The 15,373-nt window shown below is 40.7% G+C and overlaps 5 protein-coding genes across 7 annotated transcripts in view; 1 reads left to right on the plus strand and 4 right to left on the minus strand.

The window, feature by feature from the left end:
* Positions 1 to 46: 46 nt before the first annotated feature.
* LOC104802914 lies at positions 47 to 677 on the minus strand. Its single transcript, XM_010526736.2, has one exon. It carries the CDS (start codon positions 607 to 609, stop codon positions 217 to 219), a length of 393 nt encoding a protein of 130 aa, XP_010525038.1. The 5' UTR covers positions 610 to 677; the 3' UTR covers positions 47 to 216.
* A 452-nt stretch (positions 678 to 1,129) lies between these two features.
* LOC104802917 (uncharacterized protein At1g51745-like) lies at positions 1,130 to 5,557 on the minus strand. The gene is made up of 4 exons (XM_010526742.1): positions 4,804 to 5,557; positions 3,513 to 4,069; positions 3,074 to 3,346; positions 1,130 to 2,838 (listed from the first exon to the last, which is right to left on the minus strand). The coding sequence occupies exons 1-4, from the start codon at positions 4,983 to 4,985 to the stop codon at positions 1,547 to 1,549; spliced, it is 2,304 nt and encodes a 767-aa protein (XP_010525044.1). The 5' UTR covers positions 4,986 to 5,557; the 3' UTR covers positions 1,130 to 1,546.
* A 101-nt stretch (positions 5,558 to 5,658) lies between these two features.
* On the plus strand, positions 5,659 to 8,705 carry LOC104802916 (dentin matrix acidic phosphoprotein 1-like). The gene is made up of 4 exons (XM_010526741.2): positions 5,659 to 5,871; positions 6,597 to 7,107; positions 7,233 to 7,526; positions 7,617 to 8,705. Exons 1-4 carry the CDS (start codon positions 5,758 to 5,760, stop codon positions 8,588 to 8,590), a joined length of 1,893 nt encoding a protein of 630 aa, XP_010525043.1. The 5' UTR covers positions 5,659 to 5,757; the 3' UTR covers positions 8,591 to 8,705.
* LOC104802915 (ADP-ribosylation factor 1-like 2) lies at positions 8,601 to 11,515 on the minus strand. Of its 3 annotated transcripts, none has more exons than XM_010526739.2 (7): positions 11,251 to 11,515; positions 10,388 to 10,478; positions 9,800 to 9,915; positions 9,512 to 9,571; positions 9,358 to 9,423; positions 9,076 to 9,273; positions 8,601 to 8,693 (listed from the first exon to the last, which is right to left on the minus strand). In XM_010526739.2, exons 1-6 carry the CDS (start codon positions 11,305 to 11,307, stop codon positions 9,085 to 9,087), a joined length of 579 nt encoding a protein of 192 aa, XP_010525041.1. In that variant the 5' UTR covers positions 11,308 to 11,515; the 3' UTR covers positions 8,601 to 8,693; positions 9,076 to 9,084. The 3 variants fall into 3 exon arrangements, with proteins under 3 accessions (XP_010525041.1, XP_010525040.1, XP_010525042.1); XM_010526738.2 differs by lacking the exon at positions 8,601 to 8,693 and adding an exon at positions 8,794 to 8,989 and having other exon boundaries at positions 11,251 to 11,513; XM_010526740.1 differs by lacking the exons at positions 8,601 to 8,693; positions 11,251 to 11,515 and adding exons at positions 8,794 to 8,989; positions 10,771 to 10,812.
* Positions 11,516 to 12,027: 512 nt separating this feature from the next.
* Positions 12,028 to 15,373, minus strand: part of LOC104802918 (protein EXPORTIN 1A-like) — a 9,848-nt gene continuing 6,502 nt past the window's right edge. Inside the window, exons 22-33 of the mRNA XM_010526743.2 lie at positions 15,335 to 15,348; positions 15,168 to 15,257; positions 14,862 to 14,947; positions 14,694 to 14,774; positions 14,410 to 14,592; positions 14,170 to 14,236; positions 13,743 to 13,853; positions 13,458 to 13,565; positions 13,218 to 13,355; positions 12,993 to 13,130; positions 12,795 to 12,899; positions 12,028 to 12,674 (exon numbers count right to left, since the gene is read on the minus strand). Of these exons, the coding sequence (XP_010525045.1) occupies positions 12,555 to 12,674; positions 12,795 to 12,899; positions 12,993 to 13,130; positions 13,218 to 13,355; positions 13,458 to 13,565; positions 13,743 to 13,853; positions 14,170 to 14,236; positions 14,410 to 14,592; positions 14,694 to 14,774; positions 14,862 to 14,947; positions 15,168 to 15,257; positions 15,335 to 15,348 (1,241 nt within the window). The 3' untranslated portion in view covers positions 12,028 to 12,554. The remainder of the gene's footprint in view (positions 12,675 to 12,794; positions 12,900 to 12,992; positions 13,131 to 13,217; positions 13,356 to 13,457; positions 13,566 to 13,742; positions 13,854 to 14,169; positions 14,237 to 14,409; positions 14,593 to 14,693; positions 14,775 to 14,861; positions 14,948 to 15,167; positions 15,258 to 15,334; positions 15,349 to 15,373) is intronic.

The raw sequence follows: 15,373 nt of genomic DNA on the forward strand, positions 1-15,373 counted from the left end.
TGGGTCGATCACACGACAAGAGAGACAACACTGTACCGGACATGGATTAGATAAGGCAAAAGCACTTGTATTATATATCCTTCGATCTCCAGGAAACAGAAGCAACATTAAAACGAGGTAAACAAGCACGAAAAGGCGTAACGAGACGAGGGAATACAGAACGACATTGAAATTTAGAAAAAGGTATTACAGCAAATGGAACCTGAGAATCGCGATCTAATCCTTGTTCTTAAGCCTCTCGAGCCGCTGGTTAAGCTGGTCGATTCTGACGACCAGATGAGTAACGGAATACAGAATCCAGTAGAACAACAACGCGGCGGCGATCAAGAGCGCGTTTCTCTGAGACTTCATGATGGATTTCTGGTGACGGAGATTCTCCGTCGGAGTGCAGGACTCGCCGTCGCACGAAGGACGCGTCTCGTACTTCCAGTAGATGTCCATGAGGAGGAAGAGACAGAACGGAACGACGGAGAGGAACGGCTTCAGAAGATTGCGAGTGACGGCGACCAATCCCTTGCGGAGACCGTCGAGACCCGGCAAGGTCAACAGAACCACCATGATCGCCTCCGCCGCAGCTGCGTAGCCCAACACAACCCACTCAAGCGCCATCTTTCGCCGCAAAATACGGAACCTATCTAGGTCAAATCAAACACTGAGGGAGAATTAGGTCTGAGTTTGATTTTGGGTTGTCATGGAATTTGGATTGGAAGAAAGGAGCTTTTGTAACTAAAAGTAAAAGGATGAAAGAACCGTGTGGTAATGAAGTGAGGTGTACCATACGCACGTGAAGCACGTGGCAGAGAGGTGTACAATACCCAATACGTGTATTGCTTTGCGTCTGTTTAGGATACTTAATGGGCCTTTTTTAATTGGGCTTTTTGGGCCTATATTTTTAAACCTTTTTTCAAGTGTTTTTTTTCATCGTTATTTTTTAAACCTTTTGGGCATTTTGAAAATTTTAAAAAGAAATATTTAATGTATTAAATATATACATTTGCTATATCTACCAACAAAGTTATTGTGTTCAATATGGTGTTCGACTCACATGACCGGATGGAAGAAATTTGCAATATATATATATATATATATATATATATATATGTATGTATGATAAACTGTAAAATCTATGTCCAAACATTTGAAGAAATTTGCAAAAAAGCTCTTAAATTTACAACATTGTGGGGGATATTGGAGGTTACAACGTTTAGGGACTTTGTTTGTAGATGTAAAAACAGAGACACATGAACATATATATGGCTGCAAAGAGAGACTCCTGTTGTGGTAATAAAATGAACAATTGCTGTTATGTATATGAATGCAATACATGCTTGCTTGTGATTTCCCCTTCTGTACCAGTAACCCTTCTCTCTCTATGTAAACTGTTCTTCCTACAACTAAAACTGGATGATGCCCAAAAAGATCCATCACCCTATTCCATCCCCCTACAGGTGAGATTCTCTCAGCCTATGAAGGAAACTTGATAGTTAAGAGAAATGTGGCCATGTCTGTACCTGCAAGTGAACTGCACAGTGTCACTCCCTATGCTTTAATCTCTTCTTCTCTCACTACTACCCGGAATACCCATTTTCATTGCAGCTGGTTTTGATGGCGGCCTGTTTATCTTCTCAAGTAATCTACTGAATACTAATTTAATCGGTATGCAGGCCACTGTGGGTGGCCCTGCTAATACCTGCCTGTTAGAGAGATCGAGCATCTGTGAGTTAATACCGCTTTTGTCACATAATGGCTTCACCCCGTACCCTTGTTCGCTGCCAAATGATGAGAGTGCCCTCATCTTTTGAATAGCTGATGATGCACTTGTTTTCTTTATCTGCTTCTTCTGCTGCTGCCTTCTCTCTTTAGGTGCTCGGGGTATGCCCATTTCGCTTCTCCTTAGTGTGTTAGCATCACCGCCAAAGTTTCTCAAACTTGATTTCTTAACCAGTGGTTTTCTACCCTGATCTGGCAAAGAATCGTCGACTTCTAGCGATGAGAATGGATGCAGCCGTGGAACCCGTGAACTGCTCCTTCTGGCTGTCTTCCATGTAGGGGGAAGTATGAAAGGTTTGTCACGGTGTGTTGTTTCGTTTCCAAAGTAATCAACAGTCTGTAAATATGTCTCAGATGAACCATCTAAGAATTCAACTTCAATCGGATGCCCTATTATCGCCCTTCCATCCAACTTGCTCACGAGGGAGATGATGGAGACAGGCCCTCTCTGATAGCTTCCTTGTACTTCTACATCCACATCTATCAACCGGTAATGCATTTTCTCACCAAACTGCCGGGAAGCATCAAACTCCAGTCCGACACCCTCAATTTTTTCTTCCCAGTCCCTTTTTGTACCAGACCGGCCTTCCCAAGGATCACTATCCCAGTCAAGCATGTCATTGTTGAATATGTTCCTGCATCTAGATGCAGTCCTCTTTGAAGGAAGACAACCCTCGTCAGATAGTCCAATCATTTTGATCCCAAACTCCCTCTCGTGGGGGTCAGTGTCTTCGGTTCCATCACTCGTATCATTTGCCCCATCAAAATCCAAACCATACCCGAGTGACTTTTGGTCAAATGCTTTTTTCTTTAGATCACGATATGTCCCATGTTCAAATCGACCGGTTTTACCCGTAGACCTTCTTGGAAGGTTACGGACATTTCTTTTTCCTTTGAGCCGCCATTTAGAAACAGCTTCATTGCCAAAATCATGATTGGGAGGATAGAAGTAAGAAGAGCCACCAGAAAAGGATGACACATCGTGATCCTCACTGCTCGTGATTTCATCTTCTGCTGTCATATGTCTAATAAAAGCACTTTGGATGCGTTCTGAATGTTGCCCAGTACCTGGAAAGAGAGAATTTTAACACTAGTTAGCAAATATTTGGCGACTATAGGACCCAAAGAGCACAGAGCTCTAAACAAAAAACAAACACAAAGTAGCTCAAAAGCAGAAGAGACACATTAGAAAACATAAAACTTCTCCAAAAGTGAAACATTTTGGCGAAAATAAGAAATTAGTCTTAAACTGCCAAAAAACAAAAAAAAAAAACTGAGAGCAAGGGATTAAAAACATTTCCACCTGAAAACATGGGTATATTGTCATCCGTATCCTCCTCTGTATCAGAAGAATCAGTATCAGATTCAGAGGAATCGGATCCGATATCTTCTAAAAATTCAGGGGGGTCCTCTTCTGAAAGCAAATGATGGAAACCATCACCAGTAAATGAGGATTGCATCATCTTCCTCTCACTTAGCAAACTGTTATGTAAGTCTAAAGCATCATTAGACTCAGCTGATGCAAACATATATCTGGGCCTTTTGTTCTGGAATTTACTCCCGATGTGCTCCTTTCCTGAACAGAAGCCAAAACAGCACCATGATTTTATGTCGAGGAGCATTGAGGTGAGTTCGGAGAGCTTTTAATGTGCTGTAACCCAAAATGCTTGAAGATGACTCAAATCAACTCCATCTAGAATTATACACTCAAACTTACCAAGACCTTCTACAAAGCATCTTACCAAGGGCATAATTGGACCTGTCCACGCTATGGTCTCCACTAGAAGAAGCTGGAGAGTTACCGCTTGCCACAGACTTTGACGAAGTAATAGGACCATTAGAACATGGCAACTTTCGCTTTGAAGATGAAGTTCTAAGCACCAGGTCTTGCAATCCTCTCATCCGAGTCGCAGCTTCAATATGATCATCCTCACAATCTGGCCGATTTTCCTCTTTCTCTTTTTGCGAATAAAGACCATCACCAACATGGTTTGATCTTAAACATCCAATGGATTCTTGTTTTCTATTACAGATGTCTTGATCCCCAGAGACGACTAACCTCTCTTTCTTTGCATCAGGAGACTTATTTCTAACCTTTTCCGTAACAAATTTCCCTTCCTTTTTCAGCATTTCTTTCTCGAGTTCAAGAGCATGGATAATAGCATCTTCTCGCCGGGCATATTTCTCTCTTTTTCTTATTGGCAACCCTTGTGCAGATTCCACCCTCTCAATGCACTCATCAAAATCACCACACCGAAAGGCTTTGACACGCTTGGACTTCTCTAAATTGTACCAATCCCTAAAAAATAATTTAGAAAATATTATTACCTATCAACAGGAATTATAAACACGACACAGACACGTCTTATCCAGCAAGTATCTATCCACACAACTGACGCATTAACAGATAAACTCATCCAAAATAACCATCACTCGTCTGAACAAGAATTCCGTACTCGAGACAATAGAAGATAATACTGCTAGAACAACATAATTATTTCTCATGACCAAGCATCCCCTTCATGTTCCATAAGCTAGGCAACTGTAAGCAACTGTAACAATAAGCTATGAGACAGGATAAAATGTCCAACAAGATAACAATCTGTGAAACTTGAACTACAGTAGCTACAGTTACTTCAAGAATGATGAAAATAACTTTTTGGATCACCATGCAAGCCTTAGTAAGGTAAAGATCATCCACAAAACTGAATCCAAGTTGCTTAATCATTTACACAAAAGTCAGATATGGGTCAGATTTCCATCTTCCTCCACCTCCATTAAGACATGGAAAAAGAGTAAAACACCATAAGGCATCAGACACCACTACATACCTAAGAAAATTCCTAGAGCATTTGAAACCATTTTAAAGTAATTCGTATAAGCAGCAGCAGCAATGGACTAGTGACAATATCTTAGAAAACCATCAGTCCACATCTTGAAAACAATCTACGGATCGATACTTCAATCTGAAACTGAAGCCAAATCAAATAGTCGCATAATCAAACAGGAGAAGAAGCAGAAAGGGAGACTTACACACTTGCATCTTCTCTGCCAAGGAGCTTCACCGGCGTCCCGGATCGCGGAGATGTGAGATGAGTTGCGTCAAGTTCTTTTGGGCCCAGTATCTTCCCCGGCCACCATGAGCCGTTCCTCCTTCGCACCCATACGATCGAACCCACCGTGCAATCAGCCGGACCTGATCTTGGACTACCCATCTCTCTCTCTCCCTCTCTCTCTATCTCCGTCTCTTTCTCACTTTCTCTATCTGCCTACCAATGGTCAAGATCACTGTTTCTGTTCTGCTTTTACGACCAACACGCCACAAATATCTACCATTCTCCCAAAAAGCAATCTCTTCTTCGTTCGTGTATTAATCTGCCGGGAAAACAGCTCATCCGCCGGATCCAAGACCAACTGAAGCGGAGGGATCGGTAACAAGTCAATCCTATGGTTTCCACCGAATGGAAGGTCTGGTTCGCCTTCTTCAACGAGTTTCTCTCTCTAAAACCTCCGCCTACCCCCTCTTCTTTCTCTCTCTCCACCGTCTCTCTCTCTCTCCCCCTTCCTCTCTCTCCTCCGGACGGTGATGGCGAGTAGCGCCGGGCGCATTTACACGCGCGGATGGCTCACGCGCTTCAATAAGCGCGTTTTTTACGTTTTTCATATCCTAGGCTGTGTAGAAGCCCAGTTACAAGCTTTAGGCTTTAAGTTTTTTTAAAAGCCCATGGGCTACAAACCCATACCAGTATAAACTGTATAATTCCCAAAATGGGGAGGAAAAAATAATAAAAAAAATTCGGAGCGTGTACATTCAAATTTCAAACCTCCGCTCCAACGGTCATGTTTCTAGGGTTTCTCCTCCGTTCAGACGTATATATAACCATGTCCTGAGAGCCTCGAAACGGTAGCAGAAACATCTTGTTTTTCTCTCATTTTCTCTCCATCCAAACAGCAACCAGCCGAAACTTTTCCCTCAATTTCCCCGAGATGGATTTCCACAGCCTTCCGAGAAGAGATCTCCAATCTCTCTGCAAGAAGAACAAAATTCCGGCCAACATTACCAACGTTGCCATGGCCGATGCTCTCAAAGCTCTTGAGATTGTAAGTTTTTTCATTGAATTTTTCCTTATTCTACACTGATGCGTCCTTTATAGTATTTGAACGATTCAGTTTCTGTACTTTGTAGATTGTGTAAAATTGTGGTCCTGTAACTTGAGGTACTGTCAAAATAGCCGAGATCTCAGAAAAAAAAATATAGTTGCTTAAAGAGGTATTGCTACTTCTGTGTTGAGCATGTGCTCGGAGCATTAAATCGATTCTGCTGATAGTGTTTGATTATCAAAATGTGAAAGGTTCTGGTCGATCCTGACGTGGATCTATTTAACAAAGCGAGATCCAAATGCCTTCTGCGGTTAATCTTGGCCAGGGTCTCAAATTTCCCTGTCATTGCTGGTCGATTACCTTCGTTTGTGTTGCATAGATCAGCTCGGTGGTTCTTATTGATTGTTACTGTGGTGTATCTATACGAATATCTCAATGTGACACTTGCAATTCTTGATTGATTCTGTATCCAAAAGTGGTGGATTGATTCTGTAACATTTGTCCGTAATAGTTAGTGATTTGGTTTTACCGCATAGATCTACATGTTTTTGGTAGGTTCAAGGTTGTGGTTCAGGAGTTGGTGTCATTCTATTTTTCAAAGTTACTATGACTGAATTTCTTTAGATCTAGACCCTGAATAGAGTTTCGTGTCCTGCATGTTTGTGAAATCTAACTGATATTTTTTGGAACGAAAGGTCATAACTTCTTTCTGATTCACTCCCTAGGTTGAAGGACTCGAAGAGTTCCTGAACCAAACGGAGCCCGCTGCTCCCCTATCTCCATCCAGTGTGGCAATTACTGCTCGTACGGCAACTAGAACCACACGAAGGACGGCTAAAAAAGATGCAACCCAAACTTCACAGTCGATGACTCGCTCTTGCCGTGTGACAAGAAAGTCACTTGCTGGAGAAATGGACCAGGAAAACAGTAACATGAATGCGCTGCTGAGTGCAGAAGTACGTGAAAGTGATGTCAAGCTTGAAGCTAATGTGCCAAAAACTCCAGCTGCACAAAGCACTAGAAGGAAGGCTCTGCCACCATCATCTCTGGGAAGCAAGGCACTGGAGACTAAGGAGAATGTGTCTGTTCAGAAGGTTTACAGCACGAGAAGGTCAGTCAGGTTGTTAGAAAAATGCATGGCTGACTTGAGTTTGAAGCCTAAAGAAGATCTGGACGAACCTGTGGAGCACAATGACACAGAGAAGGAAAAAGCGACACAGGAGAAGGAACCAGCTGGTATGCCACTACTGTGCTTAGTTCTTGATTATTGCAAGGGATGAGATAGAACAGAAGGGCTCTATCGTTTCCTTTATTTAGAAAATTCATAATGTGTATGTAATCAGGTTCTGTGGTATATGCAGGTTTTGAGTTCCAGGGAAAATCAGATGATAATTCAGAAAGAACTGAAGAGCCTGAAGTTAACCAAGGAAGAGATTTAAGTGCGACACTGGAGAAAGAATGGGATGCGAGAGATGAAGGCCTCGAGGATAACAATGGCACTATTGACCATGATCCGGATTCTGTAAAGCCTGAATCAGAAGATCGTGTTGATCTTTCTGCCTTCAATGTGAAATCCGAGACCTACAACGGGAATATGAATGAGCTTGACATTTGTCAGGGAGGTGACAAAGAGGAAACTCAACCAGAAAAAAGAGGTGCGCTTACCAATTTACATTGGTTGCTCTACTTGAAAGCATATTATCTCTCATGTTCACAAACTCTAAGTGTTGATGCAATTTTTGCAGAATCTGAGATTACTCAAGCTTTCGATAGTTCCATCCAAGTTGAAGACAATGGATCACCACAGGCTAAATCCCTCTATTCTTCCCAAAAGACGATTCAGGACGAGGATTCCGAGGTGTTAGGTCATCCAGCTTCTGCCACAAGCCCTGTGATGACCTGCAAAGAAATCCTGGACTCTGAATTCAAGGAAGGGCCTATAGACCATGAGAAAACGAATGAAAAAGATATGACTAGAGGATCAGATGATGATGACAAGATGGAGACCTGCAAAGAAACCCTGGATTCTCCCTTGAGTGAAGATGATAAGCAAATGAACATCAACGCTGATGACGAGGACTCTGAGTCTGAACAAAGTAACAGTTACAGTGATGATTCAGAATCAGAGGAAGATAATACCGGCGTGGATTCAAACCAAACGGTGTTCAAGTCTGATGCTGCTGGCTGTGCGGGGGGCTCAGTTCTAAAGAGCCTAACAGTTGATACATTGGAGGCAGACAGCAGTAGTGAGTCTTCTGAATCTGATGAAAGCGACTCGGAAGAGGAAGATATCATCTCTGATGCAGATTCAAACACTGCTGTTTTGGGCGAAGAACTGGAAGATTCTGAATCAGGAGAGGACAAAAACCTCGAAGAAAACAAGACAGGGGGATCTGCCGTTAACATGTCTCCTCTTCCAGTGTCTCCATTTGCAGCAGAATCAGTCTCGGGCCAGTTTCCAAGACCGACGCTTTCAACAACGACACCAGTCCAGTCTTCAAGCAAGAAAAAACAAGAGTCTTCGTCGGCTCTGAAACTGTCCATCCTCGCTGACGACGAAAACAAGGCAGAGATGCCGAAAAAGAAGAAGAAAAGCGAGCTTAACGAAGAGAGGTTGAAGGACGTGAGCCTAAGGCAACTGACGAAGATGGTGAAGGAACTCTCCATAAAGAGCAACCGAACCGCATTGCAGACATTGCCAGGCAATCTTATTGGCTGAACTGAACTGGTTTGTTGCTTCCTCCGTCTTCGTCTCAACCTCATCAACCATTCACTTCATTGAGATCCCTTTTTCTTCCTTGCTTTTTGTTTTTGGGTCTGGTCTAATAAACATTTTTAAAAAAAAAATCACTATAGACTCTTTTTTTCCCCGCACAATCAGGGGGATGATGCAAGGGAATTCTCAGACAGCATTCATGCAGCTAGTTTCAAGGTGAGAGATACATTTCACCAACATAATATACAAGAGTTCCCATAGATGGAAGAGCCCTATCGATACAACCACTAGATTTAGCTTTCAGAACCAATGACAGTTTCTACACATTTTTTGATTGATTACCATATTGTATAAGCCGAAATGAAGTGTTTCAGCAGTGGATCGATCAAGTGCATATATTACCTGCCAGGGATGAGAAACGGGGGAGGAACACAATATGAGATTGAATATAAATGAATAAGCTCGAATCTTTCTCGTTTTTTTCCTACCTGAAAAGATCAAAACGAGGGAATAATCGACGAGTATCCAGAAGCTTTGACCTCCTTGAGCGTCGAGGCTAACCAGTCCAAGCCCTCGTAGAGGCCGTCTCCACTAATAGCACATGCTCCTTGTATATGCCATTTCCTGTTCTTGATATCAAACAAACCTAACCCTTCGCATACTTCCCTCGGTGTCATCGCTCCTTTCTGATGCATTACGGGTTCAGGAATCCGTAAACATGAATGAAAAACTCGAAAAAGGAATAAACCCCGAGGTGGAAGGAATCATACCATGTCCTGCTTGTTTGCGAATACCAGAATGACACTGTTGAGCATGAACGGGTCTTTTATGATGGTCTGATGAAATCAATCAATCAACAATCAGAGGAAAGAAACTACTTCAGATGATTTTACTTAAAGGGATTCAGCAATTTTAAGGTACAACCTGGAATTCTTGCTTCGCTTTCCCAATCCTCTCTCGGTCCAAGGAGTCTACTACATATATCTGCACATCATTGATCAGTAATTAATACAGCAGTGGATATAGTAGACTAAATTCCTCGAGGTTGATCACTGGTGATAAACAGAGACTGCTTTAACAATGAAGTATACAAACAAGTTGCCTAAATCTGATCTTTCACAACGGAATGTAAGAATTATATGCAACACGAAAACCGCGCTACTGACGAGTCAATTGTAAATAAAAACAGGGGCAGAAGAAAAAGAGGCATACAAGTCCATCGGTATTATTGAAGTAATGCCTCCAAAGGGGCCTCAGTTTCTCTTGGCCACCGACATCCCAAACTGTGAACATCACATTCTTGTACTGAACTTTCTCAACATTGAAACCTGTAAGAAAGTCCAAACCCAGCATGTGTTGGACAAAAAAATGACCATTCAGACGAAAAAGGAAAAAAAAGAAGGAATAAAACATCTTTGTCATGATTGCATTACATAACAAAATTATGGGTGTGTGATAAACTGCTTGAGGATTTATGGTGTTAGGATTCTGTTGAATATGATTTGACGTGTATTCGATCTACCACTTTTCTCATAAACTCTAGTGATGCTTAGTTAATACTGCAATGCTCTCCTTTTATAGCGAGAGATGCTGTCTGGACAGTTACAAAAACAACGATACGATATTCTAAAATAACAAAACACAGAACACAACCCAAAATCACCAAACCTCGCCCTATAAAGGGTTTATCAGTGTGTTTATGATATTTGTATGAACTCAGCAGACATGATATAATATCATAGGCTGAGTTCTGTAACACAAAACAATTGCAAGATTAACATATTAAGCAGTCTGACATACCGATGGTGGGAACAGTTGACAAAACTTCTCCTATGTGCAGCTTGTACAAGATTGTTGTTTTGCCAGCTGCATCCAGCCCCAGCATAACAACCTGGCATCTCCAAGAGAACACACACAACAAATAAAAAAGAGAATAACCAAAATCAGATCACTTCCCTTTTCATGTCACAAGGAGCACAATGAGAAACTAAACCACGTAGATTTCTCACATAACTAGATGGACACTAAACAGAACCAGGAGCAGCAACGCAAGTACCAAAGGATAAGAGCAAGATTATCAAAGTTGTCTGTTCAATCATAATTCATAAGGTGGAAGGCAAGAGCAGTAGCCATGAAAAAAAGGAGGAGAGACAAGAAAAGATCCTCCAACTAGGAAAACCAACCATCAACTGTAATGAAAAAATCTCCATATGCAATTATCATCAAATCAGCAGGCTGGGTGGTGTACCAGATTTTGTTTAACTTGACGCACCTAAATAAAAGCCAAATTACAAGATGGTATCTTCTTCATGTAACCTTAGTTGCGTTTAAATCAGGTATCTGACTACAAATACAAGAGGATTGGGACCTCAAACGCGTAGCTGCTGTAAGAAACAAAGAAATGGAAAGCGAAAGGCAATCTTTTCAAGAATGAACGAATAAAATGGGAAAACATATGGCAAACAATCAACTTAAACCATAATCATATGATGGAGTTACGATCAAAGCCCAACAAAAATCAAGCTGGGCAACACGAGAATCCACCGATAAACCCCATAAAAATCAATCACAGGTCAACCTCAGGAAAAAGATCGAAACTTTCCATACATGATACAAGCACACGCACAAACACGGGAATTTAAAAAAAGAAAAAGGAAACGTACCCTCATCTCCGAATTGCCAAATAAGGTATCGAAAAGCCTACCGAAAGCTTGGCCCATGGCGCTCCAAAAAAAAAAAGATCACCTTTTCTTCTTCCTGTTTCCCTCTCGAACCAAAAGAGGGAAAGAAGATGACGACGATTGAATTTGCAAAAAAAAAAAAAAAGGAGGATGAAGAATGTTTGAGAGAAAGGGGAGAATAAAGAAAGGTTGCGTTTGTAGTCCCCCTCTCCGGTCCAAAGCATGAATCGGAAATACTCGATCATATCCAATTTTGAATTTTCCATTCCAACCTACAGATTATTATTCTATAAATTTTTATGGAATTATTAATTTTATAATCTTCATGGGCTTCTCGGGCCCAACAGTTATTTAGTAAACAGATCACCTCCACGACTCATGACATCATAAACCCACATTTCAGTTATGAATAGATCTCATAGGTTCCTTTTCAACTGTAATGAACTATCTCCATATGGAATTATCATCTGTACAAGATTTTGTTCGAGTAAACATGATACGCCTAAAAATCAAGTTTCACCATAACCGAAACCAGACAAATATCTGAAAAATCTTGTATCCCACTTCAGACACGATTTCAAGATTCATTTATTCAACCCCCAAAAAGTACATGAGTGGTTGGTTTGTTCCACTTGATCTGAAGAGTGAATACCTTTCAACGGGCCGACCAGATTGACCATCAATGCCTGTTTTGATCGCACATGATTTATGGTAAGAAGATAAAGAATGCCCACGAGCCCAAAAGCTCTACACACAAACTTCAAAACAACTGAAATGAGACTTTGTATTAGTGTCAACAAGAATTGGAGTATCTGCACAATCCCTGGGAAAAGGTTAATGTCTTGCACCTAAAAGACACGATACATCACTGAATCCCCCACACCCACCAAAAGAGGAAAAGAAAGAAAACACAGAGAGCACTCGGGGCAGAGAGACATCAAGCTAATGAGAAATACATATATGTATATATATGCCCATAACGATGCAAAAGATATATTCCCTACATTAGCCCCCTAATGTGAAAAATCTACTTCAAATTCACCCTCCATACCAACGACACATAACACCACTACTACTACTTCGCCCCTACGCCCTCTTCTCTTCCAAAGCTTTCCAGTTCTCAAAATCGAAAGGGAAGCTCCGCATAAAACCCGAGGTATATAATCAGGGGAAAAAAAAGGCTCATACCCTAAGTTTTCTTCCTTCTGTTTTGCTTTTTTGAACTCAGCGATCATCCGATTCAACAAATAGAGAAGGCTCCATTGCCATATATGGCTTTTTACGCCTCACGAGTCCATATCGTCTTGGATTTCATTAGGAGCAATAAGCCCCGGGATCGAGAGCATTCTTTGCCGCTCCCTCTCCCTTTGAGCAGCAGCCTCCTCGGCATAGAGGTCTTTGTTATCCTGATGTCAGCCCAATGAATTGAAATCCAATTAGTTCGTGCTTATATAATCTTACAGTTAGCTTTACCAAAGAATACAAATGTAGAATAATAGATTCCAGGTAAACTAAAATGTGGTTACCTGTGCCGAAAATTCTTTGGACTGTACAAGGAAGTCGCGTATATTGTTCTTAAACATAGACAAGTCATTTCTTGACTCAAATAGTCCATTGACAAATTGTGTAACCTGCACATTTATAATTTTAAGATAAGTGGCATCTTAGAAAAAGAGACGAAACATAGGAGAACTTGGAAAGCAAAGATTCCGGTTTAATTTTACCTCTGCCGCAGTCATATTGGGAAACGATGTGCTCAGGAGCTTTATGGTATATTCACGAACAAAAGCCGCATTGTTAGGGTATGGATAAGGTACTGTTGCAGCATCCCACAAAGGTTCTGTCAAAGACCCACTCTCGACCTGAAAAACATAATCAACCCTTGTGTTCACAAACTACCAGCTAAAAACACATACAAACCAGTCATCCAACAGGGAGGACATGCATACCAGGCAAAAAAGATGCTGCAGCACCAAGACGTGCAATTTGAATCCCGGCTTATGGAAGGTGTCGGTTAAAACAGCAAATATTTCTTGCTCAATTTGCATAAAGTATGTCCGGTAGAATTGATTACAGAACTCAGAAGCCTATCACAATAAGAGGCACATGTTGGACCAGAGACACATTATAGCAACTCAGTGGATAACTTGGAAATAGCCCACACAGAAAAAGAAAATAAATAACAAAACCTGAAAGTTCTTCAGCATCTCAAGCAAAAGATTAAGCCCAGTTTCGGCGATATTTCTTTCGGTATGCCTAAATGCCCAGATGATTGAATCCGTCACTAGCTTCAATTGCTGATGCATGACAAGGCACATGATAAAATAAGTGAAAGGCTTTTTTAAAGATAAAACTATCAACGTATATGCAGATTATTCAATAAAGTGAACCAGACTGAATTAGATGATTGAAAAACAAATTACGACTATGATTTCCTTAGGTTACAAAAAGCAAAAAAAAAAACATTTACCAACCTGACTTGACAGCCGTATCAAGGCTGGGAAACAGAAAGTAGCAATAGCACGAAGTAATGAGAAAAATTTGAGACGGTGCTCCGGATAATCTTCAAAATTCTTAGTTATCATCTGCAGAAAGATGAAACGTCAGCAAAGCAACTAAAATAAAACCAACTCTTAAGTCATACCCACAAGTCCAGTCTTGATGTCGAATAAGAAAAAGATATTTATGAATAAGAAAAAAAAAGCTTATGTTAAAAAAAAGGTCATCCAAAACGACACTCTTCTAAGTTATGTCTACCAACTAAAAATCAATAAAAACTCCATCTCCTCCATAAGTTAATATAATACTTTTCCAAACATAGAACCTGCTTCATTGTGGATAGACAACAACAACAACACACTAATTTGTAAACAATAAATTCATGGTTCATATAATTTTTACCTCCAGCGTGCACTGAAAAACAGCTTCAAATATGCGGGGCACATCATCAAGCATTGCAGCCTTGTACCTACATGAACATGTATTAATATTGTAATAACTTCAATGCCAGTAAATTTTTATGTCATATCATGCACTAAGGCTTCTTTTGGAATACCAAACTTAGATCTAGAAACAATTTTGCATCAATCAGTTCGTGTATTCCGTGATAATTATTGAGAAAACAAAAAACAAGAGAATTACTTGTTTATTATTGTTGCAAAGAGTGAGAGAACTTCTGATTCCCTAGCATCAGGCACATTTCTTGCATAGTCACCAAGAACAGAATCCATCATCGGTGGCACAAATTGCTTTCCTATGTGTGGCTGGTCTTCAGCTTTGTCTAAAAATGTTTCAATCAGTTTAAGGGTTTCCCTCTTCACAGACCTGTTCAATAAGAACAAAAGCATAAGATCATTCGAGTTTGTAGATAAGAGGCAGTTACAACCTTTCATCATGTTCATCTTGGGTGCATAAGGTAATCCTACCTTAGAAGTTTAACAAAAGATGTCCTTGAAGCATAAGGGCCGCCACCAGCAATGCTGCTAGATACAAGCTCACTGTACATTCTGTTGTGGCGATACAAGAGCACACAAATCAGTGAATGCATAAAGAAAACCAAGCTCTGCTATTATTGTGGTATAATGAGTTTTTACCTGTATACATTCAGCATATCTAAGAAGATCAAGGAAATTTGCGACAAAAAGTATGTTCCCAGTGAATTGGCAACACTAGTATTTGTCTGTAATACACAAAGATATGAATAAGACTTCGCACAGCCAAACCAAAATCTATTCATTGACGACCAGACAGAGGAGCTCAACATACTGACGATATGAAATTATGCTTGATAATATTGTGGAACAAAAATCTTTCTAATCCATGGATTAAAAGTAGTAACACAAGGCAATTCCAACTAAGCTCTCTGCAACCAGTCAAAGTATAAAAGCAGGAAGAAGGACCTGGAGAATATTTTGCACAGTACGTATCACATCTTGATCCTTGAGGAAATCTACACTCTGCCGTGCCTGTCCTATAATTTCTGTCCATTTCTACATCACAGACGCGAGACATTTTTAGTCAGCTTAGCTTAACAAAAGCTGAGAAGCTAGCGTTATAATTAACAAACCTGGTTCGGAAGAGACATCAACATTAGGAGGTATTCATA

The sequence above is a fragment of the Tarenaya hassleriana genome, unplaced genomic scaffold (genome assembly GCF_000463585.1).
Source record: "Tarenaya hassleriana unplaced genomic scaffold, ASM46358v1 Cleome8, whole genome shotgun sequence".
Classification (NCBI taxonomy): Eukaryota; Viridiplantae; Streptophyta; class Magnoliopsida; order Brassicales; family Cleomaceae; genus Tarenaya; species Tarenaya hassleriana.

Excerpts from the sequence above, each read along its gene's own strand:
- LOC104802915 (XM_010526739.2), bottom strand. The coding sequence starts at position 11,307 with ATGGGCCAAGCTTTCGGTAGGCTTTTCGATACCTTATTTGGCAATTCG. Across the intron at positions 10,479-11,250 it reads TTGGCAATTCGGAGATGAGG|GTTGTTATGCTGGGGCTGGA; the intron begins GTACGTTTCCTT and ends TGGAGATGCCAG. Across the intron at positions 9,916-10,387 it reads GTCAACTGTTCCCACCATCG|GTTTCAATGTTGAGAAAGTT; the intron begins GTATGTCAGACT and ends ACTTTCTTACAG.
- LOC104802917 (XM_010526742.1), bottom strand. The coding sequence starts at position 4,985 with ATGGGTAGTCCAAGATCAGGTCCGGCTGATTGCACGGTGGGTTCGATC. Across the intron at positions 4,070-4,803 it reads GGCAGAGAAGATGCAAGTGT|GGATTGGTACAATTTAGAGA; the intron begins GTAAGTCTCCCT and ends ATTATTTTTTAG. Across the intron at positions 2,839-3,073 it reads CAATATACCCATGTTTTCAG|GTACTGGGCAACATTCAGAA; the intron begins GTGGAAATGTTT and ends CTCTCTTTCCAG.
- LOC104802916 (XM_010526741.2), top strand. The coding sequence starts at position 5,758 with ATGGATTTCCACAGCCTTCCGAGAAGAGATCTCCAATCTCTCTGCAAG. Across the intron at positions 5,872-6,596 it reads CTCTCAAAGCTCTTGAGATT|GTTGAAGGACTCGAAGAGTT; the intron begins GTAAGTTTTTTC and ends TTCACTCCCTAG. Across the intron at positions 7,527-7,616 it reads AACTCAACCAGAAAAAAGAG|AATCTGAGATTACTCAAGCT; the intron begins GTGCGCTTACCA and ends CAATTTTTGCAG.
- LOC104802914 (XM_010526736.2), bottom strand. The coding sequence starts at position 609 with ATGGCGCTTGAGTGGGTTGTGTTGGGCTACGCAGCTGCGGCGGAGGCG.